This window comes from Brassica napus, chromosome C2 (genome assembly GCF_020379485.1).
Source record: "Brassica napus cultivar Da-Ae chromosome C2, Da-Ae, whole genome shotgun sequence".
Lineage (NCBI taxonomy): Eukaryota > Viridiplantae > Streptophyta > Magnoliopsida > Brassicales > Brassicaceae > Brassica > Brassica napus.
Genome location: NC_063445.1, coordinates 11,265,996 through 11,291,844, shown reverse-complemented (window position 1 = coordinate 11,291,844; position 25,849 = coordinate 11,265,996). Strand labels below are relative to the sequence as shown.

The 25,849-nt window shown below is 35.7% G+C and overlaps 2 protein-coding genes, 1 long non-coding RNA gene and 1 pseudogene across 3 annotated transcripts; 1 reads left to right on the top strand and 3 right to left on the bottom strand.

Annotated features, from left to right (window-relative positions):
- Window positions 1-12,668: 12,668 nt before the first annotated feature.
- Window positions 12,669-13,450, bottom strand: LOC125582065 (PRA1 family protein H-like). Its single transcript, XM_048748535.1, has one exon. The coding sequence runs from the start codon at window positions 13,200-13,202 to the stop codon at window positions 12,696-12,698; it is 507 nt and encodes a 168-aa protein (XP_048604492.1). The 5' UTR covers window positions 13,203-13,450; the 3' UTR covers window positions 12,669-12,695.
- Window positions 13,451-16,797: 3,347 nt separating this feature from the next.
- On the top strand, window positions 16,798-17,940 carry LOC125581853. Its single transcript, XR_007319612.1, has 2 exons — window positions 16,798-17,639; window positions 17,730-17,940. It is a non-coding gene; the product is annotated as an uncharacterized LOC125581853 (long non-coding RNA).
- Window positions 17,941-20,203: 2,263 nt separating this feature from the next.
- Window positions 20,204-22,397, bottom strand: LOC111212878 (L-type lectin-domain containing receptor kinase IX.2-like). Its single transcript, XM_048748192.1, has one exon. The coding sequence runs from the start codon at window positions 22,336-22,338 to the stop codon at window positions 20,341-20,343; it is 1,998 nt and encodes a 665-aa protein (XP_048604149.1). The 5' UTR covers window positions 22,339-22,397; the 3' UTR covers window positions 20,204-20,340.
- A 1,035-nt stretch (window positions 22,398-23,432) lies between these two features.
- Window positions 23,433-25,830, bottom strand: LOC111203043 (annotated as a pseudogene).
- Window positions 25,831-25,849: the final 19 nt, after the last annotated feature.

The following is a 25,849-nucleotide window of genomic DNA, read 5'->3' as shown; positions in this document are numbered from 1 at the left end:
TCTTTAACATTCCTTAAAATTTAAGGAATAATAGATTACAATTATATTTTATCAAATTAGGAGAGAAATAAATCTTCCTCTCGTTTTATTCATTTTCATTCGTTTCATTCATATTCCTTATATTTCTTTAAGGGTTACCGTTAGAGCTTTAGTATTTCCATAATCAACGGTAAATTAAATAGAATATTTATTTTTATAGGTTTTGTGAAGTTTGTTTTAAATATCAGATGAATATTTATGCTGTAAGAGCATTCAGAGAGTTATTAGAGATTTCAATATTTATTTTCTTCTTCTTAGGTTAGGGTCTTGTCGAAATGAATCAGCTGTTCTCTCCGTTATAATACGAGCTAAATAATATACTCACTTTTGTAAAAGCGAGGAAATATTCAATATTGGAAGTTCGAACAAAATGGGGTGACGTGTAAAATTTATGAGATGTGAGTTCTTTTAGCTATTTTTGCAACAATTCATAAAGCAACCAATCTGTTAGTTTCTTTCCAGATAAAAAAATAGTTTTTTATTATAAATCATATTATGGATGTCCATAACTTGTCCATACTAGAGAGAGAGCCGACGTCCTAGAGAGAGAGAGAGCCGGCGGCTAGAGAGAGAGAAACCTTAGTTTCATTTTCCTTATTGGTTTATGATTTGTACTCTTTCCATTATTCTATGACGGTGTAATTCCCTATATATAAAGGGCTCTTTATGTTTATGATTAATAAAAATAAGATTTTATTCTCCTAAGTTTTACAACACGTTATCAGCACAATTACTCTAAGAACCCTAGGCTAAAATTCAAAATCGATAAACCCTAAAACCCTAGCCGACGAACCATCCCGATCGCGAACCTTCCCGATCCAAGCTTCTTCGCATCCCGATCAGTTCCATCTCACGGCGATCTCAGCTTGGACAGCTAACGTTCCGGATATCAGCTTCGACCTGTTCGCGTCCTGATCTAAGCAAGAACAGCTTGCGGCCTTCTCTTGTCCGATAGACGATCTCAGCCAGCTCGCGTTCCTGAAGTACAGCTCGCGTTCCCGAAGGACAGCTCGCGTTCCCGAAGGACAGCTCGCGTTCCCAATCCAACAGACGACGTCTCAGCTCGTTCCAGCTAGTTCGCGTTCCCGATCAGCAACGTCCAACTCGCGTCTCTTCTCATTGGTTGTACATTCAATACATCTGAGGTTAAGGTAACTCGAAACCCTAATGATCAATCATTAAACCCAAAATAGAATTTTGATTGCTTGATATAAATTGAAACCATAAAACCTTAAACCCTAATCGAAACTAATAAGCAAATCAAAATCTTAATGTGTTGAAATCGAAACCATAAACCCTAATTCGAAACCTTAATGGTTTTGAATCGAAACCTTAATGATCTAATGATCAAAATCGATTTCCTAAACCCCAATGATCTAATGATCAAAATCGAAACCCTAATACTTTAAATCCCTAGCCGCATGCATGCATAATGCATGTTATGCATAAAATCGATCCAAACCCTAATTAATCTTTGAAATCGAAATTGATTGTTTTGATTGATTGAATATGATCACATAGAAATCGTTTGTTAGGATTGCTAAACCCATACTTGAATTTGGTTGATTGAATTGATGAACCGATTGAATGTTTTGAGATTAAGGAATCACCTAGGTTAATTGTTCTTATCCTGTTTAAGACTTAACCTGACCGGCTTTGTTCATATGTTTAAAACCCTAATCGCATTAAATATGATCCGTTAAGTTGATAGTAATTAACACCTTGATGCATTGCTTGATTGCTTGATCACTTATAAACCGATTGCTAAGATGTACGAACCGATTGCATTAAGATCATATAGAAACCGTTTGATAAGATTGTTCATACCTTGTCTTGGCCGTGCGGCTTATCTTGCATCATACTCGTATGAACTGAATGCATCATATCCGTTTGGTCGTGTGACCAATTCGCATTACATACCTGATTGTCTTGTATAATCATAAGAACACTATGAACATTATAATCTTTAAAGATCCAAATTGTAAAACATATGATTTCAGATGTCGAAAATCAACAACTTGGATTTTGCTGCCCTAAATCTCTCTGGAGATAATTACTTGCAATGGGCACTTGATGCTAAGATCATCCTGAAATCCAAGGGACTCGGTGAGTGTATCACCGAGGACAATGATGCTACTGAGAAAGATAGATACAGAGCCATCTTGATCATTCGCCATCATCTAACTGAGAGTCTCAAAGATCAGTATCTGACCATTGAGAATCCATTAGACCTTTGGACAGAATTGAAAGCAAGATATGATCACCAGAGAACAGTGATCTTACCAAAGGCTATGTATGATTGGAGGAATCTCAGGATCCAGGACTATAAGTCCGTGGACGAGTATAACTCAGCCCTATTTAATATTGTTTCGAAATTGAAACTGTGTGGTGAGGATATAACGGATAAGGATATGCTTGAGAAAACCTTTTCCACCTTCCACACAAGCAATGTGTTGTTACAACAACAGTACCGTGAGAAGAGCTTCACGACTTATGCTAATCTGATTTCTTGTCTATTGCTCGCTGAGCAAAACAATGAATTGTTGATGAGAAACAGTAAAATGAGACCTCCTGGATCAGCCCCATTACCTGAAGCACACGCGGCCACTGAGGCCAAGAAAGAGGCTAATCACACCCAAAGCAATGGCCAACACGGCCGTGGTCGTGGAAAATGGCATGGACGTGGCCGTGGTCAAAATTCTTTTGGCCGCGGATGAGGAAATCAGTATGGTCGAGACCGTGGCCAAGCCACACGATCTTAAGAGACAAAAGATACTTCATAAACTTAACCCATAAAAACGCCAACATCTTCACAATTACGGGTATAGCTAGTCTCATAGAGGGCCACAGCCAGGCTAACATTTTGTTGCCTATGGGTACGCATCTTGAAATATCAGATGCATTATATTCACCCAGCTCAAAAAGAAGCCTATTGAGTTTTAAAGACATTTGAATGAATGGTTTTCATATTGAGACTAAGGGCGAAGGAAACAAAGAGTTCCTTCAGATCTTTGAAATCGCCCAAGGCCATAAAAAAGTCTTAGAGACTATACCTGCACTCTCTACTGGTCTTTACCATACCAAAGTCAGTATGATTGAGGCCAATGCCACATTTAATAAAATAGCCATCAAAAATTTCACTCTATGGCACGACCGGCTTGGCCATCCCGGTTCGACCATGATGCGTAAATTGATCTCGAACACTAATGGTCATACATTGAAAGAGAAATGAGTTGTTCCTAAGCACATTACGTGTGTAGCATGTTCACGAGGGAAACTCATCGTTAAGCCATCACCAGTTAAAGTGACTAAGGAAACGATAAACTTTCTGGAAAGAATACAAGGAGACATCTGTGGACCAATACACCCACCTTGTGGGATGTTTAGATATTTCATGGTCATCATTAATGCGTCCACGAGATGGTCGCATGTCTGTCTCCTGTCGACCCGCAACTTGTCGTTTGCGAGGTTGCTTGCTCAGATAATTCGATTACGAGCTCATTTTCCAGATTTTCCTTTATAGACTATACGTCTTGATAATGCTGGTGAATTCACGTTCCAAGCGTTTAATGATTACTGTATGTCCATGGGGGTAACTGTGAAACACTCTGTGGCATATGTACATACACAGAACGGCTTAGCCGAATCATTTATAAAACGCATACATCTAATAGCTCGACCATTGCTTATGAGGTCGAGACTTCCGGTTTCTGCTTGGGGACATGCCATGCTACATGCGGCTAAACTCATACGCATCAGGCCATCTAGTGAATATAAATATTCTCCATCACAATTGCTTACGGGTCATGAGCCAGACATATCCCATCTTAAGACATTTGGATGTGTCGTTTATATTCCAATTGCTCCACCACAGAGAACAAAGATGGGACCTCAAAGGAGGATGGAGATATATGTTGGATTTGATTCTCCCACGATTATTAAGTATCTTGAACCAACTACAGGTGATTTGTATAAGGCCAGATACGCGGATTGTCATTTCGATGAATCCGAACATCCAACATTAGGGGGAGATAATAATAAGCTGGTAAAAGAAATTACATTGAATCAAACGTTCTTATCTTGGCAATATCCTCAGACTCAAGAATGTGATTTAGAAGTCCAAAAGATTATACATCTATAAAAGCTAGCTAATCAATTGCCAGATTCCTTTGCTGACCCGAAAAGAGTGACAAAGTCATATATACCAGCTGCTAATGCACCAATTAGAATTGATGTTCAAGAGGGACACAATCAAGTTGCTACAGAGTCTAGACAACGTTTGAAACATGGTAGACCAATAGGTTCCAAAGTTAAGAACCCTCAGAAAACAAAGAAAGGTGCTGAATCCGAGGCCGGAACACCAGACATGGCCGCGGCCGATCCTACCCGAAATGTGGCCGCGTCCGATCCTCAGGTTTTAGACATGGCCGACGGTCCTGATGTGCCTAACACTGATGCTTGGGACGCCAAGCTTCATGGCATTGATGGTCCTGATAATAATGAGATCTCAATAAATTATGTCTTGTCTGGGATACAATGGAACAGAAAGAATGTCGACATTGATGATATATTTGCATACAAGGTAGCAATTGAACTTATGAATTTGAACGAGGATCATGAACCCACGTCTATTTATGAGTGCACTCAACGATCAGAATGGATCAAATGGAAAGAAGCTATAAACGTGGAGTTAAATTCTTTAAAAAAAAAGAGGTGTCTTCGGTCCCATAATCCGGACACCCTATGATGTCAAACCAGTTGGATACAAATGGGTCTTTGTGAGGAAAATAAATGAACATAGTGAAGTAGTGAGATATAAAGCACGGCTTGTTGCACAAGGATTCTCACAGAGACCAGAAATCGATTATGAGGAGACATACTCCCCTGTGGTGGATGCTACTACTTTTAGATTCCTGATAAGTCTGGCTATAAGAGAAAACTTAGACTTGCGGTTAATGGATGTAGTAACTGCATACTTATATGGTCCACTGGATAATGAGATATATATGAAAGTACCAGAGGGTATTGAATTGAAAGACAAATCGAGTTCTTGAGAAAAACATTGTATAAAGATGAATAAGTCACTTTATGGACTGAAACAATAAGGTCGAATGTGGTACAATAAACTAAGTGAGTACCTAGTGAAAGAGGGCTATAAGAATGACCCGATCAGTCCATGTATTTTCATAAAGAAATTCGAAAATAAAGGATTTGTGATCATAGCAGTGTATGCTGATGATCTGAATATCCTAGGAACCTCTAGAGAGATTTCCCAAACAGTTGAATATCTTAAGAAAGAATTCAAGATGAAAGATCTAGGAAAAATGAAATTATGTTTGGGATTACAGCTTGAGTACATTAAAGATGGAATCCTTGTGCATCAAATGACATATACAGAAAATGTACTCAAGAGATTTAATATGGCCGAGTCTCACCCGTTGTCGAGCCCCATGGTCTTGAGGTCCCTCGGCCTGGACACTGATCTGTTCTGTCCTAAGATGGACGACGAAGATGTCCTTGGTCCCGAAGTGCCATATCTTAGTGCCATAGGAGCTTTGATGTATCTGGCTAGTCACACATGACCAGATATATGTTTTGCCGTGAATCTATTGTCTAGATTTAGCTCTTGTCCGGCCCAAAGGCACTGGAACGAGATTAAACATGTTCTTCGTTGCCTGCAAGGATCAAAAGACTTGGGTCTATTTTATACTAACCAAAACAAAGAAGGTTTAGTTGGTTTTGCTGATGCAGGTTATCTTTCGGATCCACACAATGCTCGATCACATACAGGCTATGTGTTTACACATAGTGGAATGACCATATCATGGCGTTCCATGAAGCAGACGATCGCGGCCACATCATCCAACCATTCGGAGATCTTGGCCATTCATGAGGCCAGCCGCGAATGTGTATGGTTAAGGTCCATGACCAACCATATCCGAGTCGATTGTGGGATGACCGAAGGCAAGGACGCACCAACCGTGATGTATGAAGACAATGCAGCTTTCATTGCCCAGCTTAAGGATGACTACATCAAAGGGGACCGGACGTAGCACATACTACCTAAGTTCTTCTTCACGCACGAGCTACAGAATGCCGGCGAGGTCCAAGTAGTCCAAGTGCGTTCCAGCGACAACTCAGCAGACCTGTTCACCAAATCACTTCCGACCAACACGTTATCAGATTGGGATGCGTAGGTTGAAAGACCTTTAGTGATGTTCAGAACAGGGGGAGTAATACGTGTTGTACTCTTTTTCCTTCACCATGGTTTTGTCCCACTGGGTTTTCCTGGTAAGGTTTTAATGAGGCAACATCCAAAGCGTATTACAAACTCTGTATGGTTATGACATCCAAGGGGGAGTGTTATAAATCATATTATAGATGTCCATAACCAGCCTATACTAGAGAGAGAGAGCCGGCGCCCTAGAGAGAGAGAGAGAGAGCCGACGGCTAAAGAGAGAGAAACCCTAGTTTCTTTTTCCTTATTGGTTTATGATTTGTACTCTTTTCATTATTCTATGACGGTGCAATTCTCTATATATAAAAGGCTCCTTATGTTTATGATTAATAAGGATAAGATTCTATTTTCCTAAGTTTTACAACATTTTTCATTTTTTTCCATAGAAAAACAAGATCTTTAACTCCTCTCAGCCTATAATCTCTCATGCTTTCAATAAGATTCTAAATAAGTTTTCCATTTACTAATCCTTTAGATTATCATGAATGTTTTCTCTCAATCGTTACACATTGCGTTGATATGTACATATGCACGCACGTACACATATATACAAAATTAGTGGTAGCTGGTAGGGGCAAAAAATGGGGGTAGAGTCACGTGCGGTCTTTGCGGTGGTTAAGAGTAGAGCGTGCATATTATCTCTGGTGGGAACCAAAAACTTACAAAAGTACATGCAAAGACCACTTCCAAGTTCCACCACATTCTAATTTGTTCTCCAGACCAAAAAGAAACAAGGGATATAAAGAACAAATTTCCCGAGTTTTTTTCATTTTTGTAACAATATATATATATATATATATATATATATATATATATATATATATATATATATATATATATATATATATATAATATTGTAGTTATTTTCTTTTCGTAATTTAGTTTTGTATTTCAAAATGTAGACTACTAATTTCAAAGTTGATATTTCAGGCCTGTTTATTGATAAAAAAAATAATCATGTGTTTTCTTTGTTATTGTTTTCACTATTCATCTGAGATTTCAGATATCACTAGTCTTTATATTGACGTGGCTGAGAGGAAATGTAGAGTAAGAAATTAAGGGAAGATCTTTAGCCCATATACGTTTTCTTGTCAAGTTTTCTTACTTGATGCGGATCACTATTTCCTAACATCGCTAGTTTGGTGAAAAACCTCGTAGTATTTATAAAAAAATTAGCCATTAGGAAGCTTAGAAACATACCTCTTCTCGGTCTTTCAACTAGATCAAATGTAGTATCTTTTTTTTTTTGAAAAAGAATCAAATGTAGTATCTTGTTGTATCTTTATAATGGTGATACGTGGGACATTGTCTCGCAATGGTATTAACTATATTTCTCTAGGGCAGAAACCATTCCCGTCAGTAAGCAGTTCACGATACCACCCCGCTACCACTCGTAAACTAGTTTTGAGATCGGTAGTGGTTATCACTATTTTGCAATAATCATAAAAAACTTAGTAAATCATTTTAAACTGTTCCAAAAATTTTAAAATTAAAAGTTTGTTCCCGCAACTGTTTAGGGTTGCAGACGTAAATAAATATATAAATATTTTCTATAAATATTTAAATTTTAAATTTTTTTTTAGAATTGAAATGTTATAAATAAAGATATATATACACTTTCTATTTTTATTTAAATTCACTAACAATATCATATTTTTTTCCTATAAAATTTTAAGCCAAGAATATTCACTATAGTTTTAAACATTAATATATATATATACACATATATAAAGATATATACATATATAAACGAAACTAAATATTCTTTTAAAAATTCTAATATAAATCTCTAAAACAAATTTTATTGAAATTATAACTTTCATCTAAATAAAATAAATGTAATATTGTTATTAGTTATATTATTATTAATTATTATATTTTATCACGTAATATGTTTTTGATGCGGAGCTACCAGTATCGTTTAAAGAGTCTAGTTAAGTTTGTTTGTTTCAGTTGCCGACAAAAAAAGGGTATAATGTGTTAATATTGATACTTCATTATTAAACTGTTGTAATATCTCATAATCAACCAGTCATAAATATTCTCCAAACGCACCAATTTCTAACCAATATACTAGTCATATAAATCACTTAACTAGATGATAACCCTACACATGCGCGGAGTGAGTTTTTATAATAATGTTTATTTATTAAATGATTTTAACATTTATTTTTTCTTCAAAATTTAAATATATGAACCCAACCCAAAATATCCAATCCCGACTTGAAATTTTGAAATACCTGAATGAGTTCTATACCTTTATACTGAAATATCCGATACGAACCCGAACGTGTATCTGAACGCTCACCCCTACGATATATGATCATTTGTATCTTGTTTGAATAAAAAAAAAGTTAAACCATTGATCACAAAATTTTCAATGTGGGATTTTTACAATTTTTAGTAATTTATGGTCGTTTTTAAAAATTCAAAATATAACATATAAGAAAAAAATTATTTTTTTATTATATGCTTAATGTGATTTTTAATATCTTTTAATAGTATAAAATTAAACAAAAAAGACAGGTTAGAAAAATTATTATCAAATATGTATTATTTATAATCATTAATTGTCATATAGTATATGTTAACCATATTAGGTAATTTCGTAGATTTTATTTAAGGAAAGTAAAAATATTCTTTTGTACACTACCTATTAATTTATTAGTTAGTTTAATAAAAAACATAATATATGTTTATATGAAACAACTTATTTTTCTAACAATTCTAAGAATCATTCTCCTGATGACACGTGGCTACAAAAATATGTTGTAATGCTTCATGATTAATATACAAGGGATAACCCTAGAAACCGCGACTATCCACGTCCCCTAACTCCATCAACCGCACCAGACAACATAGTTCATTTTCACCGCACATACAAAGATCTGTCTCCTCACTCGTACAAGCATTATATCAAGAGCTGATAAGATTACAAAACAAGCTACAAAAATTTCCAAGATTTTGGAGGTTACTGAACCAGACAATATATCCAAAGTTAGCGACAAGCTTTACAACTTGAGAACGTTACTGAACCCCTACTTGAGCTGCCTGAGAGAGAAGTAGGCGAGATGTGATCCGTTGGAACTGGCATCTTGCGGGGAAGGTTAGGCAATGGCGACTCCAAGTTCAGGACTTGGATCGCTTGTCTTATAGAGGGCCTCGAGTTTCTATCAGGATGACCACATCATAACCCCACAATAATAAGACACTCAGCTTGTTCCCTATGAGAACATGATTATTGGAGGGTTCTTAGGGTGAAGTTTTTAGCAGAATATAAGAACCCGTCTCTTAACTTTTAACTAAAAAAGGTAAGAACCGGCTCTTAAATATCTTATTTGAGGTCTTGCTTCCTTGTCGAGGTCTTCGTTTATAGATATCAAGTCAGTGATCTCTTTTGCCTTCCTTTTTCTTTTCTTATGCAACCAAACCAACACAAATATGACCAAAGAGATCAGAAAAACAAACCCAGAGACCGATATGCCAACTATCAGTCCTGTCCTGATAGAGGGTTTTTCAATATCTAAACTTGAGCTGAACTCCCATGACAAAAGTCTATGTGCCTCTGTAACCGCTCCAGTAGTGGCTGAGAATGCGATCGTAACTTTTGGTGGCAAAACCTTTGCAAGATCAATGATGTAAGAAAGCCTAGAACGCTCTCGAGGATCAGAGAATAGAATATAATCCCAAGACACGCTCAATTTTTTAGTAACAGAATCATAGGAGATATGTGCATTACATATATCTATGCTGTGTAAGCTTGCATTCCAAGAAATGTATTTAGAAGAAGCAAGCGAGTTATTATTGATTCCCACATGAGATTCGATCTACGAAGATGTAATATTGTTGACTTGATTTTAAAGACCCAAGAAACCACCAGCTGAGTTGTTCACAGGAAGTTGGATTCCCACAGAAGCAAGGAAGAAGCATAACCCATGTCCGAAATTTCCATAACTTGAGTTCGGGGAAGAGATCATGAAAGAAAAACTTGTATTAAAATCTGTAAGCTTACCAGTTCTAGAATCCCATATAGGCACTTTCTCAGCATAAGTGATCGAACAAACGCTTCCTGTATTGCCAATGTTACCAAGATCCACTGCTCCTCCAATGGGGCTTGCATCACCGTGGTATATAACATTCGCAGGATCACCTCGTTGGAAGCTTGTATAGTTGAAGTAAACAGAATCAACAAAGCAAGGGAGAATGAGGAGTAAGCAAAAGAACAAGATATAAGTGGGCATTGAAAAGGAAGAACAAAGATAGCTGTGAAACATTTCAATTTTCAAGAAATCTTTCTTGATCGAAACATAAACATTTCAAGAACTCGATTCATGAGTAAGTCATAAATAATTCTGAGGCCGCTAAGAAGTCAACAACTAAAAACGAGGTCCATTTTCAACGGAATATTATAAAAACCTGTCTACATACAATATAATTTCTTAACATACTTTAACCTGGGAGTCAACTGAACCCTATAAAACAATCTTAAAACAAAGTGAGGTAGCTGTTAATCATATGAAACGTGCAAGACACTTCAGCGCTCATATGTAAACTTTGCTTTCATGAACCACATAGGAAAAAACTAGAGAAAAGGTCATAACAACACGACCAAATCAACGTACATGTTGTATTACCGATCGATGCTCCAGTGGCATTTTCTATAGTCCTAGAATGATTATGCCTTTCAAAAGGATTAAAGATGAGTTAACGAGCACAAAAGATATTCCATTCTGTTAGTTTTCATTTTTCAATCTGTTACCTTGCCTCAAACGCAAGATTTGACCCTATAAGCATTCAATAGATTTAGGAAACTTTTTCAATTGTTAATTTCTTCTTCTTGTTTAGCCAAACGTGAGTTGTTGTTACAATGTTAGTTCTGTTATGACTTAAATAAAGCTAAGAATGCTACAGAGTTTTAAATCGACACTTAAAGTAGTTAAAATCCAAAAGTAATAATATATTTTCTCCAGCCATCGCAATGGGTTGTTTGTTGGTCTTCTAATTATGTTTAGATCTTCCCTCAAGATTGCTTCTCGGAAAGGGAGAGATTCCTGAACCCGCCATGCAATATCACAACTACAAAGAAAAATGCAAACAACATCATCATCAATTCGTTAGAGACTGTTAAGACGATAACTGAAGGATACCAATATACTGACTAAGTTACCTGCATAACTTATCGCAAGAGCATAGAAAACAGCAATTTGAACATTCAAAAACGCCAAAAAGCTCACGGTTGCTGCAAAACAAAGAGAAGATCATGTTATTTTCATACTTAATACTTATCAACAAGGTTAAGTATGCAAACCAAAGAACCAAGAACGAAACCCCAAGTGGGATACGTACCACATAGTGCAACACGGATTAATATTTTTCGGATCAAGGGATGTCGATTGGATTCCCATCTGTCGACGCAGAATTTGAACAACTCCCAAAAGGCATAGCTTGTTACAAACCCTAGCAACGCTAGTGGCATCTCAAACCTACAAAAACTCAATGTCAGGACAATCAACACAACAGTGTTTCAAATCCAATTTGGCTAAAAAAAAAGGCTTAAACTTAAAAGATTTTTAAGTGAATTCTAAATACAGTTTGGCTAAAAAAGGCTGAGACTTTGGTCCTGTTCGTTTGTACATCTGGAAGATGCATCCAGATGGTTCATCTAGATGTCTTATCTAGATGTTCCATCTGGGTGTTGTTCGTTTCTTCATTTCGTCCATGCATCCAGATGAATCATCTGAATGCAACTATGTTCGTTTGTTTTTCATTTTTTAACATCCATCTGCATCCAGGTGGACTTGTTAATAAAATGACTAAAATATAATTTTTTACGTTTCGGCGGAAAAATAACATTTTTACCGTTTTGGCGGAAAATATTTTTGCGGTTTTTGAGGAAAAATGTGTTTTTGGCGAAAAAGTGTATTTTCGTGGTTTTGGCGGAAAATACGTTTTTATGGGTTTGGCGGAAAAATAAGTTTTTGCGGTTTGGACGGGAAAAGTGTATTTTTGCGGTTTTGGTGGGAAAAGTATTTTCGACGGAAAAAGTTTTTTTTGGAGTTTTGGCGGGAATATGGATTTTTTGGGTTTTGGCGGGAAAATGCGTTTTTATGGAAATGTGCGTTTTATGTTTTTTTTTTGCGGAAAAACGCATCTTGCGTTTTGGCGGGAATGTGTGTTTTTCAGTTTTTGCGAGAAAATATATTTTTTGGTTATAGCGGAAAAATGTATATGCAAGAAAATAGAATTTACGGTTTGAAAATAATATTTTGATTTTAAAAAGTCATTTTTGTCATTAATCATTTTGGACTGAACTAGATGCATCTGCACCCAGATGCACCATCAAGACTCACCTTCATTTGGGTGAGAATTTGAGATGAGTTTTTAAAAATTCAGCTGGGTGATCCATCTGGATGTAGCATTATAATGCACAAAACGAACATCGATTTGCATCTTCACCCAGATGGATCACCTGGGTGAGCAAACGAACATGGCCTTTATAGATAGATGCATACAGTTCGTAAGTGAAGAAGAGGATGAAGAGTGTTACGTAGTTCCTAGCGAATCTCTTGACATTCTCATGGACTCTGTTTCTAGCTTCATGAGAAGACGACGGGAACGAATAAGAGTCAGAGTCGCCGAAGAAACTGGTTGTCCATGTCAGCGTATCTCCGGAGAAATCATCGGCTGAGAGCTTCGAGAAAGGGTTGATTGTTAGAAGACAGAAGACAGCGACGAGCTGAGTCGACAGAGCCGTAGGAGGTTTAGCTTCAGTGGCAGAGGAGGAGGAGGATGGTAACATTGGTGAGACGGCGGAGATACGGTGGTCAAGAAGGTCATGATAGCCGGATTCTAGAACAGAGTCTGGTACGGTTAGCGAGAGAGGATTAGGAGAGAAACTCATTCTTCTTGTCGCTTCCATTACCATTTTTTTTTCCTATGTTCTTTACTATTTATAGAGGAAACTTTCTATTTTTGTCGTTTATAAAGCGTTTAGATTCCACAATTAGGAAAGAGAGGAAAAGATAAATATAAAATGTCAGCTTGGCAATTCATCGAACACTTTCCGTGCCATAAATTAAAAATATAAAAATCAAGAGAATGTAACAAAAATTAGTTATTTATATATATATGATATTGATGTTAAAAACAAATCAAACTCATATATTTATATAAATTTTTAAAAATGCGAATTTTAAAGATTTAAGTTACTATAATGTTACAAATTTTGAATTTTTTTGATTTTTTATAATGACAAAATTCTTCAACCATGTTTACTTAATGTAGAAACTCCTAAATTAAAAATTTACCGATAGTAATGATAATTATGACCGGCGAGAGTTTAATTCATTAAATAAAGTTAGTTTGAGATTTGTTCGTTAAATACTTAGTTTGAGGTCTTTTTTTCCAAAACAAATTTATCAAATAACACTAATTGTAAATCGTTTTTAGGAAGATAACAATAAAGTTAGGATCTCCGTGATAATTTTATTTTGTTTTCTTTTATTAATAGTTATTTACTAACGGCACAAGTTAGTAAATACTAAGATGAAGTAAGAGTGATTTATTAAATGTACTTCAATTTTAATACTCCATTTGTTTCATAATAAGTGTCATTGTAGATAAAAAATTTCATCGCAAAATAGTTGTAGTTTTAGTATTTTAATGTAGAATTTATTAACTTTATTTTTTAATTTATTTTTCTATTGGTTGATATATGATTAGTTATATTGGTAATGATGTTTTTATATAGAAAATATGCAAAATTAATTACTTTTTTAGTTTGTGTGCACAAATTCAAAATAACATTTAATATAAAACAGAGAGAGAGTTGCTTTTGTAAAAGCGAGGAATGTGTTGACGTGTAAAATTCAGTACGTACAGCAAGAAGAGACATGCTCTTATGAGATGCTTTGTGTTTATAACCAAGAAGGTAACAACCCAACTTTCTCAGGTGGAAGAGCATGATTATTGCAGTTTCTTAAAATAGTTTTTAAACAAATTATATTATTTAATTAAATCAAAAGTAAATTAAACTGCAATAACCGATTTTTAATATAGACTTTTGGTGACCGATCCTTAAATTGAGAAACAGCATACGTGTCATTGAAAGAGCACTCAGCCCTCAATTTTTTTTTTTGGTTACTCTTGGTCTTTTCTTGTCTTCTCCGTCGGGAGACGATGGCTCTCATTCCCTGCAATTGTTTGTTCAATTGGTTTCTCTTGGATGAAGATCTGAGCCTGGATTTGTCGATACTTGGAAGATCAGAGTCATGGATCTCACTCCGATCTATCTCTCCATGGATCTCACTCCGATCTATCTCGTTAGTAGGGCTCTCAGCTGGGCGGTCCAACACCCAAATGGGTGCGTCCAGTTGGACATATATTTTTTTGGACCCAAAACACCCATACCTATATTTAGCCTACACCCAATAACATTCAAACCTAACTTCATCCATCACCCAACTGGACAGCCCAAACCCGCCCGATTATAAGTAAATATGTTTAAACTCAATCTAAGTCCAATTTTAATGTCGTTGAAAAATTATGAATACAAATGTGATGTAAAATAAATTCAATAGACTTCAATTTTTGATAACTGTGTTTTATGTAAAAAAAAAATTATAACTCTCTGTTTTATATTAAAAGAAATTATAACTCTCTGTTTTATGTAAAAAAAATATAACTCTGTTTTATATAAGGGAAATACCCTAGGATAGCAATAAAAAAGTTTATGTCACAAATATAGACTCTAAGGATCAAAATGACCAAAATGACCAAATTGTTTCATTAAAGAGGTAAATATACACTTATACCCCTAGGGTTAACTAATCCAAACCTTAGGGTTTAGAGTTAAGAGGTGGTGATTTGAGATTAATATTTAAAATTTTATAAAATAAAACTAAATATTAAAAATTTGAAAATAAAAATTTTAAAAATAGTTTCAAAAAGTATTTTCGAATTACAAAAAGAAAATTTGAAAAAAAAATAAAAACAAATTTCGAAAAAACATTTTAAAAAAAAAATTTATAAAAAAGTTCGAATTTGAAAACATATAATCTAAAACTATAAAAAATTATTAAATTATTAGAGTCCTTTTACTTATTAAATGAAACATTTTGATCATTTTCTTTCTTGTGGTCTATTTTTGTGATCAAAACTTGAAAATAATCTATTTAGGAGAATTGTCCTTTATATAATAGAGAAATCTGGTTCAGGCCGGAGAAATCAAGTCACAAAATCACAGATGAATCGTACAATTGATTTTTCAATTTTCCCCCAATATTTAAAAACCTATTTTTTTATGTAATGGGTTAACCCATTATGCAATTGTATTGACCCAACTTGCCCATGGGCAAATTTAGTGTTCATAGGCTTACCCATTAACCGCCCAACACAGTTGGACTGGATAACACACATGGGCACCCAACCAATTGACACCCCTGCTCGTCAGTTACCCTCTCCACTATTTTCTCAACCAATTGTTATTTTCTTTCTCTCTCTCTCTTTTAGATTGACAATACGAGTAGAGAAAAAGTAATCATGGTTCGCTTCGATTTCGATTAATTTCGCTTGATTTCGCGCCACAGAGAGAGGTTCCATAGGCTTGTCTGAATCCTTGGTTGATAAAACGATAATTATCCCTCTCTGGGAATCAGAATTGGTACACTCCCGATTCGGTATTTGGGCATGCCTCTCACGACTAAATCCCTCTCTCCTCATGATTACGAACCTCTGATAGAAAAGGTGCGCAGTAGAATGTTATCCTGGTCGACTAAAAGCTTATCCTTTGCCGGACGGCTACAACTGATCAATTCTGTAATCACGAGCACAGTTAACTTCTGGAGCTCTGCATTTATCCTTCCTACCAAATGCCTCGACACAATTGAAAGTATGTGTTGCGCGTTCCTTTGGTCTGGCTCGCCAGATCAAACTCATAAAGCCAAGGTCAGTTGGAGTGATCTTTGCTCCCCTAAAGAGGAGGGTGGTTTGGGGATTCGAAGGCTGAAAGATTCTTCAAAGGTTTTTGCGTTAAAGCTTATTTGGAGACTCTTTACTCAACCATCGTCGTTGTGGGTCAGCTGGGTGAAACATTACTTGCTTAAGAACAGCTCTTTTTGGGACGTAAGGGATACTCATAAAGGATCTTGGATGTGGAGAAAACTTCTTAAGTTGAGGAACGAGGCTTATGGATTCTTTAGGATGGAGATTAAGGATGGCAAGTCGACTTACTTTTGGTTTGATAACTGGTTAGGCAATGGGCGCATAATTGATATCACTGGAGCTGCTGGAACCACCTATATAGGTCTGCCTCGCCGTGCGACAGTGAGTGATGCGGTGAAGGAAAATGTTTGGTCCATACGAGGTCAGCGCAGTCGCCACTACCACGAACTTTATGAAACCATCATTGCAGAACCAGTCCCTGATTCTCACCATGGGCATGATGTGGTTCTCTGGAGGCAAGGCGAGGATGACTACCAAGATAAATTCTTGAGTTCTAAAACTTGGGATCAAATTCGTGTGAGGAAGGAAGTAGTGGATTGGGGTAAGGTTGTACGGTTTCCCCAAGGAGTTCCAAGATTTTCTTTCATTACTTGGCTAACAGTCAAGAACAGACTATCAACGGGAGATAGGATGAGAACTTGGGGGATGATTCAGGAGTGTACACTATGTGGAGAGAGAGATGAGTCAAGAGATCATTTGTTCTTCGCGTGTCCGTACTCTTTCACAGTATGGCACAACTTGGCAAATAGACTCCTTGGCTCTCATATAGATCCAGATTGGCAGCTGACGTTGGATCATCTGCAGACATTGCGAGTTGGTATGGATACTATCCTTCTCAAAATGCTCTTCCAGACGACCGTCTATCACATATGGCGAGAACGTAATGCAAGGCGTCACCACACAAGCTGGAGGACAGCTGAGGCCATGTGTGCTGTGATAGATAAGGCAATGAGGAACCGCATTTCGTCTCTCAAGTATCGAGCAGATCATAAGTATGCAGGTCTGCTTCAAAGATGGTTCATTCAAACGATGTAGATGGCCATTCTTTATTTCTTTTTTCAGTCACACATAGAATTAGAGTAGTCATAGAAGCTTCATGATTATTTTGTAAAAGATGCCCACAGTGGATGAATAAATTTAAAATTTCATCAAAAAAAAAAACGATAATTATCCCCCAATAGTCTAAATCCTTTATTCTAATGGATTATAAAGATTGAAAGACAAATAGTCACTTCATGTGTCGAACCACTTGAGAAGATTTGTTTCACAGAAGAACATGAGAAATATTTGTCTGATGGTAGCCAAAGTAGTAAGAAGAGAATAAGGGACGCTTTTCCTTCTGTTGAGAGTAATATCAAAGGTTTGTGTTTATTCTTCTTTTAACTAGATGAATTTCATTTTTAAAATTCTATTGTAATTTTCTGAAGATGGTTCATTTAATCATTTGCAGCTACGCCTGTAACTGGTAATCCTCTACGGATATGTTTTGTCTTCAAGAAACCGAGAGAATCTGAGGTTGTTGTTCCTCAAGTCCCTCAAGAGGATCGTGTTTGCTCCACCTCAGGGACTGAAATATCAAGTTCTGTCTCAGGTCATGATGAGAATCTGCTCCCAGCTTCTCTTGATAGTGACAAGACTACAGTTCTTTCTGAATCAAAGAAGAGAAAAAACATAAGACAAGCATAGAATCCCGGTACAGTTCACTGTTTGATGAACCTGTTCTTCCTTGTCTCTCCATTGAAGAAGACAGTAGCAACAGCGATGACTGGCTTCTTGGTCATGAACTTGCAGAAGCCGGGGGAATCATGTTTTCCTAGTTCTCAGTTTTTGTCTGAAGTAGGAATTTTTTTCATTGCCATACACAGTCCTGTTCTAGGTCCAACATAATCGTTTTGTTCTTTCTCAGCTTAGGCTAGGCCTTAACTTGTACAGTTCCACGAATTGTGTAACAACCACAAAGATAAGTAATACTTGAATGATCTCCCTATTTTTGACACTAATCTTGTTCTACTTTTTTCAAAGTCTGGCAACCTTTAAAGAAATGATTACAACAACCTTTTACAATAAGTCCCCTAACATCATTGAGTTTATGGTGTTGTCCAGTTGTTTCTCTCTTTTCTTCTTGAGACAGAAGCAAAATTTTCAAATTAAATTAGATTAATATGTCAATACAACAAAGTGATCCTCATCAAGAACAAAGTAGAAGAGAGAGAGAGATTTATTTTATTTTTTTTAACACTGTGTGTCATTGATAAGCCACATGGGCAAAAAGTTTCAAAATATTACAAAAACAAACCACAAAATCATACCAGTATGTCATAAGAGAATATAGATAGAAAATATCATACTCTAAAAAACACAAACGCAAACGCAATACAAGAGGACAATAGTCTTCTGATGGGTGCGTTCTAAGATGAGAATGTCATAAGAGAATATAGATAGAAAATATCATACTCTAAAAAACACAAACGCAAACGCAATACAAGAGGACAATAGTCTTCTGATGGGTGCGTTCTAAGATGAGATTGGAAGAGAGACTTCTGCTTCCTCATACATCAGTGAGTAATTTTACACCATCTGCGATGGAAACTCACTATATGGAATCTGAAATTGATACCTTCTCGTTGTAAGTCAATTTCTCATAACATCTGAAAAGAATAATAGTGGAACTGATCAACGATCTGAATATTAAAGGATGAACTGCTAAAACCATGAGCTAAAACCCTCCAAACTTCTTAGCTCTTCTTTTATTTATTTACATGGCAAGAGTTGAACACACTATGAACTCAAAAGGATTCACCAACAAAGAGTAAAAGACACAATAACACATCTTGTTTTAGCAACTATTCAAAAAGCTACTCGAAAATGTCTCTCTTCACTCGAAGGTCTATAAATACCAATAATCTCCCATGACCATTCAAAATCATGTAAGAATAACATAAAAAACCAAAGAACATATATAGTTTTATCTTTTAATGTTTTATTTAATAAATAAATTTTATCTTTAATCAAAAAAAGTTTAGTAATTTTTTTTTAAGAACCCTTAGTTAAGAAACTACCATTGGAAGACAAAATCGAATGGTTTATTAACTAGAGTTCTTAAGTAAATTTAAATACTTAAATAATCATTAAGAAACCCATTTAAGTGTGTCATAATCATGCTCTAAGTGTGTGACGTGAGTTCTTTTAGCTATTTTTGCAAGAATTTATAAAACAACCAATCTGTTATTTTCTTTACAAAGAAAAAACAGTATTTCTTTTCTTTTCTTTTCTTTTTTTTTCTTAGAAAAACAAGATCTTTAGCTCCTCTCATGCTTTCGGTAAGATTCCTAAATAACATTTCCATTTCCTAATCCTTAAGAGTATTATGAATGTTTTCTCTCAGTCGTTACACATTGCGTTGATATGTATGCACGCTAGCACACATATATACAAATTTGGTGGCAGAAGAAAATGGAAGTTAGAGACCGGGAACTTGTGGCCAAGTGGTAAGGGGAAAGGCTTGGGATGTCACTACATTTCAGGTTCGATCCAACTGTCATGCGAAACTAAGTCATATTTTCCTAGTCACCTACACGAATATGGGCTACTGCATTTCGATCCATTTGAATACCCGAAAAAGGGTCTATATGTGGGTTGCACCTTCCATCTGGAGGTTAGATCCGTATGTTTAGCAGATCCGGGTTTAACATTTTTTAGTAAAAAAAATAAAGAAAATGGAAGTTAGAGGATGAGATGAGTAAACTGGGGGGTAGAGTCTCTGGTGGGAACCAAAAACTTAACAAAAGTACATGCAAAAGACCACTTCCTTGTTTTTTGGTAAAAAGACCAAAAAGAAACAAGGGACAAAAATAACACATTTACCCACTTATCTTTTCATTTTTGTAACAATATATTTATTTTTTTGCAGTGTTTTTTCTTTTGGTAATTTAATTTTGTACTTCAACATAATTTTTTTTTTCTCTCCTCACTCGTAAAGAATTATGTGAGCAAATAAGATAACAAAAAAAATTACAAGATTTCCAAGATTTTGGTTGCATTGTAAAATGGCATATCGAGAGTTAGCGACCAACTTGACAACTTGAGAACGTAACTGAACCCCTACTTGAGCTGGCTGAGAGAGAAGTAGGTGAGAGGTAATACATAGGAACTGGCATCTTCTGTGGAAGCTCAGGCCAAGTTGATTCCAAGTTCAGGACTTGGATCGCTTGTCGTATAGAGGGCCTCGAGTTTCTATCAGGATGAGCACACCATAGCCCCACAACAACTAGACACTCGGCTTGTTTTCTGTTGAACTCTTCACCGAGTTTCTCGTCCATAGCTGACATAAGTTGTTGTCTTCCATACAAATCCCAAACTCTTTCAACAAGACTCTTAGCCTCGATGTTTTCTTCTGAATGATCAACGGACTTTCTTCCAGTGACAATTTCTAGTATACTAACTCCAAAGCTATATATGTCAGACTCCTTGCTGGCCCTTCCAGTCATTACATACTCGGGAGCCATGTAGCCAAAAGTTCCGGCTAATCCTGTTGTATGGGAACGTAGGTCATGGTCCATTAATCGAGCCAGCCCAAAGTCACCTAGCTTAACGTTGAAATTAGTGTCCAACATTATATTGCTTGCCTTGATGTCCCTGTGCAATACGCATTGATCCCATTCTTCATGAAGATAAAGCAGCGCCGAGGCTAGACCGAGAGCTATTTTGTAGCTTACGTCCCAACAGAGATGGGGTCTTTTCCCAAAGAGGTGAGTGTCCAAGCTACCATTTGGCATGAACTCATATATCAGCAAATACTCTTCTTTTTCATTACACCAACCGATGAGTTGCACCAGGTTTCGATGTCTTAATTTGCTTATGATCTTTACTTCAGTCAAAAACTCTCTCTTTCCTTGCCTGGAACGACCAGATAATTTCTTCACGGCAACCAACGAATCTATTTCGTTCAAGAATCCTCTATAAACTGCTCCAAACCCTCCTTCACCCAGCTTCCTCTGAGCTGAGAATCTGTTGGTTGCTAACACAAGATCTTTATAAGCGAACCTCCGTGGTCCTGCTTCCTTGTCGAGATCTTCGTTTATAGATATCAAGTCAGTGATCTCTTTTGCCTTCCTTTTTCTTTTCTTGTGCAACCAAACCAACACAAATATGACCAAAGAGATCAGAAAAACAAGCCCAGAGATCGAGAAGCCAACTATTAGTCCTGTCCTGATAGAGGCTTTCTCACTATCCAAGCTTGAGCTGAACTCCCATGATAAAAGTCTATGTCCCTCTGTAACCGCTCCAGTAGTAGCTGAGAATCCGATCGTAACTTGTGGTGGCAGAACCTTTGCAAGATCAATGATGTAAGAAAGGCTTGAATTCTCTCGAGGATCAGAGGTTTGCTTATAACTCCAAGACACGCTCAAGTTCTTAGTAACAGAGTCATAGGAGATATGTGCATTACATATATCTTGGCTGTGTTCGCTTGCATTCCAAGAAGTGTAGTTTGAAGAAACAAGCGAGTTATTATTGATTCCCACATGAGATTCAATTTCCAGAGGATCCCATTCTGTGTTTTGGAATGTGTCAAATTCGACATGAACCAGTGGAAACGAAGATGTAATATCATCGACTTGGTTAAAAAGACCCAAGAAACCACCAGCTGAGTTCACAAGAAGTTGGATTCCCACAGGAGCAAGGAAGAAGCATAACCCATGTCCGAAATTTCCATACCTTACGTTCCGGGTATCGATGATGAAAGAAAAACTGGTATTAAAATCAGCAAGCTTACCAGTTCTAGAACTCCAGATAGGCACTTTCTCATCATAAGTGGCCCAACCAACGCGACTTGTATAGTCAATGTTACCAAGCACCACCGCTCCATCGGGGCTTGCATCACCGTGGTATATAACATTCCCAGGATCACCTCGTTGGAAGCTAGTAAAGTTAAAGTAAACAGAATCAACAAAGCAAGGGAGACCGAGCAACAAGTAAAATAACAAGATAGAAGTGGCCATTGATAAGGATGAACAAATATGTCGTGATGAATACACAAACATTTCAAGAAGTCGATTCATGATAAACTCACAAATAATTCAAAGGCTGCTATGGAATCAACAACTGAAAATAAGAGAGGTCCATTCAACGGAATATTATTAAAATATCAGTCTTCTTAGAAGAGATTTTTAAAAATCTTACTTTAATCTGTGAGTCAACTGAATCCTCTATTAAACAATCTTAAAACAAAGTGACTTAGCGTTTAATAAAACGAAACGTGCAAGACACTTCAGCGCTCATATGTAAACTTTGCTTTCATGAACCACAGAAAAAAAAAAAAAACTAGAGAAAAGGTCATCATAACACGACCAAATCAGCTAACATTTGGTATACCGATCGATGTATTGGCACTTTTTTTATAGGGGTGGGCAAAAAAATCGAACCGAACCGATTCAAACCGAACCAACCGATCCGAAACCGATTCAAACCGAACCAAAGTCTATTTCAAACCATTCGGTTGAAGATTTCTCTAATCCGAATGGTTCGGTTCGGTTCGGTTTGAACCATTCGGATTAGAGAATTGATAGTTTAATAATTGATAAGAAAATTTTCATTGTGTGATTAATAGTTTTAGTAATTTTTAAAAAATTCAAAGCTAAGTTTAAAATTTAAATATTAAGTTGTCAATATTTGTTCAATAACTTTTACCAAAATATTTGTTCAAAGTAAATTAAAAAAATTATATATTTTATATGGTATATAGTTTAATTTTAATATATATATATATATATATATATATATATATCTTTTACACTTAGTATTTATTATATGAGACTTCTTACTTATATGATTTTGTAATCATTTATATTTTATCATAACAAAAAATCTTTAAACCATGGATCACAAAATTTTGAATGTGATATTTTTAATAGTTTTAGTAATTTATAGTCGTTTTAAAAAAATCAAAATATAACATATACAGAAAAATCTAAATTTTTATTATATGGTTAATGTAGTTGTTTAATTTATTTTATTAATTTAAAGTAAACAAATATGATAGAGAATCACTAATTTTTATCATTCAAAATCATTCATTTTCATATATACTTTAGCCACATTAGGCAATTCTGTAATTTTTATTTAAGGAAAAGAATGAAAAACTTATTATATATTTAGATGGACCAACATAGTTTTCTAAGTATTCTAAAACTCATTGTAATGATGACACATGTCTACCTCAAATGTTGTAATGTTTATCTTTTAATATATAGATGATTACAAAAATTTACCTTTTAATAAAACTTTCTTAAATAAAATGGATGATTAATTAGAGTGTTTGTTCAAGTTTGGTTCTGGTATTTCAAAATTTTGGGTATTCTAGTTAGGAGTATACAATCTATTTGAGTATTTTATATATTTGTATCCTCTCGGGTTTGGATACCTTTTCAATTTCTTTCGAATATTCAGTTTGGATTTAGATATTTTGGGGTTTAAAGATTTTTCATATAGTTTTATTCTAAATTTTATCAAAATTTTATCTAAACGTTAAAAAAAGAAGAAGAAAGTGATGAATTTTTTGTTCCTTATGTCAATCATGTTGAATTTTCTGTTAATTTTATTACATATGGACCCCACTCAATTCTTCTCTATTCCTCATATTTAAATGAACTAATGAAGAAATTTTGTTCCTCCTAAATTTTGATGAGGAACTAATATGGATTTAAAATATATATACTCCTTCCGTTTCGATTTAATTTTCGTTTTGGAGAAAAATTTCCGTTTCAAAATAAGTGTCGTTTTATAGTTTCGATGCAAAATTTATTATTAAGATTATCTACTTTATTTTTCTATTGGTTGAAATGTGGTTAGGTGTATAGGTAATTGTGTTTTTTATTTAAAAATATACAAAATCATATGTTTTATTAATCTGTGTGCATAAATCTAGAACGACAATTAAAATGAAACGGAGAAAGTATTTTTCATCGCCATTCATGATTTTGTATTTATTCATTTCCTCAAATGAATATTTTCCATTTATTTTTTATCGAAGGGTCAGCAATTAGAATCTTAATAGACAACATGGGAACTTGAACAATGAATGCCAAAAACCAAAAACAAAATTTTGATTACTTGAATTATAATTTAAGTTATAAATACTTTTACTTGATATATGCCTTTTGAGAATTTCTGGAAGAGTTCCCTTTGAATCACAAACGCAAGATTCTACTCTATAAACATTCAATATAGATTTCGGGAAACGTTTTCAAATGTTTGTTCTTATTGTTTCAACCAAACATGAGTTGTTGTCTCAACGGTAGCTCTGTTTTTTTTTAATGATTTAAATAAAGCTAAGAATGCCACAGAATTTCTAAATCGAAAATTTCAAAGTAAATAAAATCGAAAAGTAATACTATAATTTCTCCAGCCATCGCAATGTGTTGTTGTTAGTCTTCTAATTATATTTAGTTGTATCTTGCCTCAAGATTGCTTCTCGGAAAGGGAGAGATTCCTGAACCCGCCGTGCAATATTACAACTACAAAGAAGAGTGCAAACAACATCATCATCAATTCGTTAGAGACTGTTGAAAAGATAACTGAAGGATACCAATATACTGACTAAGTTACCTGCATAACTTATCGCAAGAGCATAGAAAACAGCAATTTGAACATTCAGAAACGACAAAAAGCTCACGGTTGCTGCAAAACAAAGCGAGAAACTTTGTTAAATGATCCAGAATTACATAAAAGAGAATATCTCAACTAAGTAAAAATATCATCTTAGGGTCCATATCAACAAGGTTAAGTATGCAAGTCGAAGAACCAAGAAAGAAACCCAAAGTGGATACTTACCGCATAGTGCAACACGGATTAATATTTTTCGGATCAAGGGATGTCGATTGGATTCCCATCTGTCGACGCAGAATTTGAACAACTCCCAAAAGGCATAGCTTGTTACAAACCCTAGCAACGCTAGTGGCATCTCAAACCTACAAAAACTCAATGTCAGGAGTCAGGACAATCAACACAACAGTGTTTCAAATCCAATTTGGCTAAAAAAAGGCTTAAACTTAAAAATATTTTTTAAGTGAATTATAAAATACAGTTTAGCTAAAAAAGGCTGAGACTTTATAGATAGATGCATACAGTTCGTAAGTGAAGAAGAGGATGAAGAGTGTTACGTAGTTCCTAGCGAACCGCTTGACATTCTCATGGACTCTGTTTCTAGCTTCATGAGAAGACGACGGGAACGAGTAAAAGTCAGAGTCGCCGAAGAAACTGGTTGTCCATGTCGGCGTATCTCCGGAGAAATCATCGGCTGAGAGCTTCGAGAAAGGATTGATTGTTAGAAGAGAGAAGACAGCGACGAGCTGAGCCGACAGAGCCGTAGGAGGTTTAGCTTCAGTGGCAGAAGAGGAGGAGGATGGTGACATTGGTGAGACGGCGGAGATACGGTGGTCAAGAAGGTCGTGTTAGCCGGAGTCTTGAAGCAATGATTCGAGTACAGAGTCTGGTACGGTTAGCGAGAGAGGATTAGCAGAGAAACCCATTCTTCTTGTCGCTTCCATTACCATTTTTTTCCTATGTTCTTTA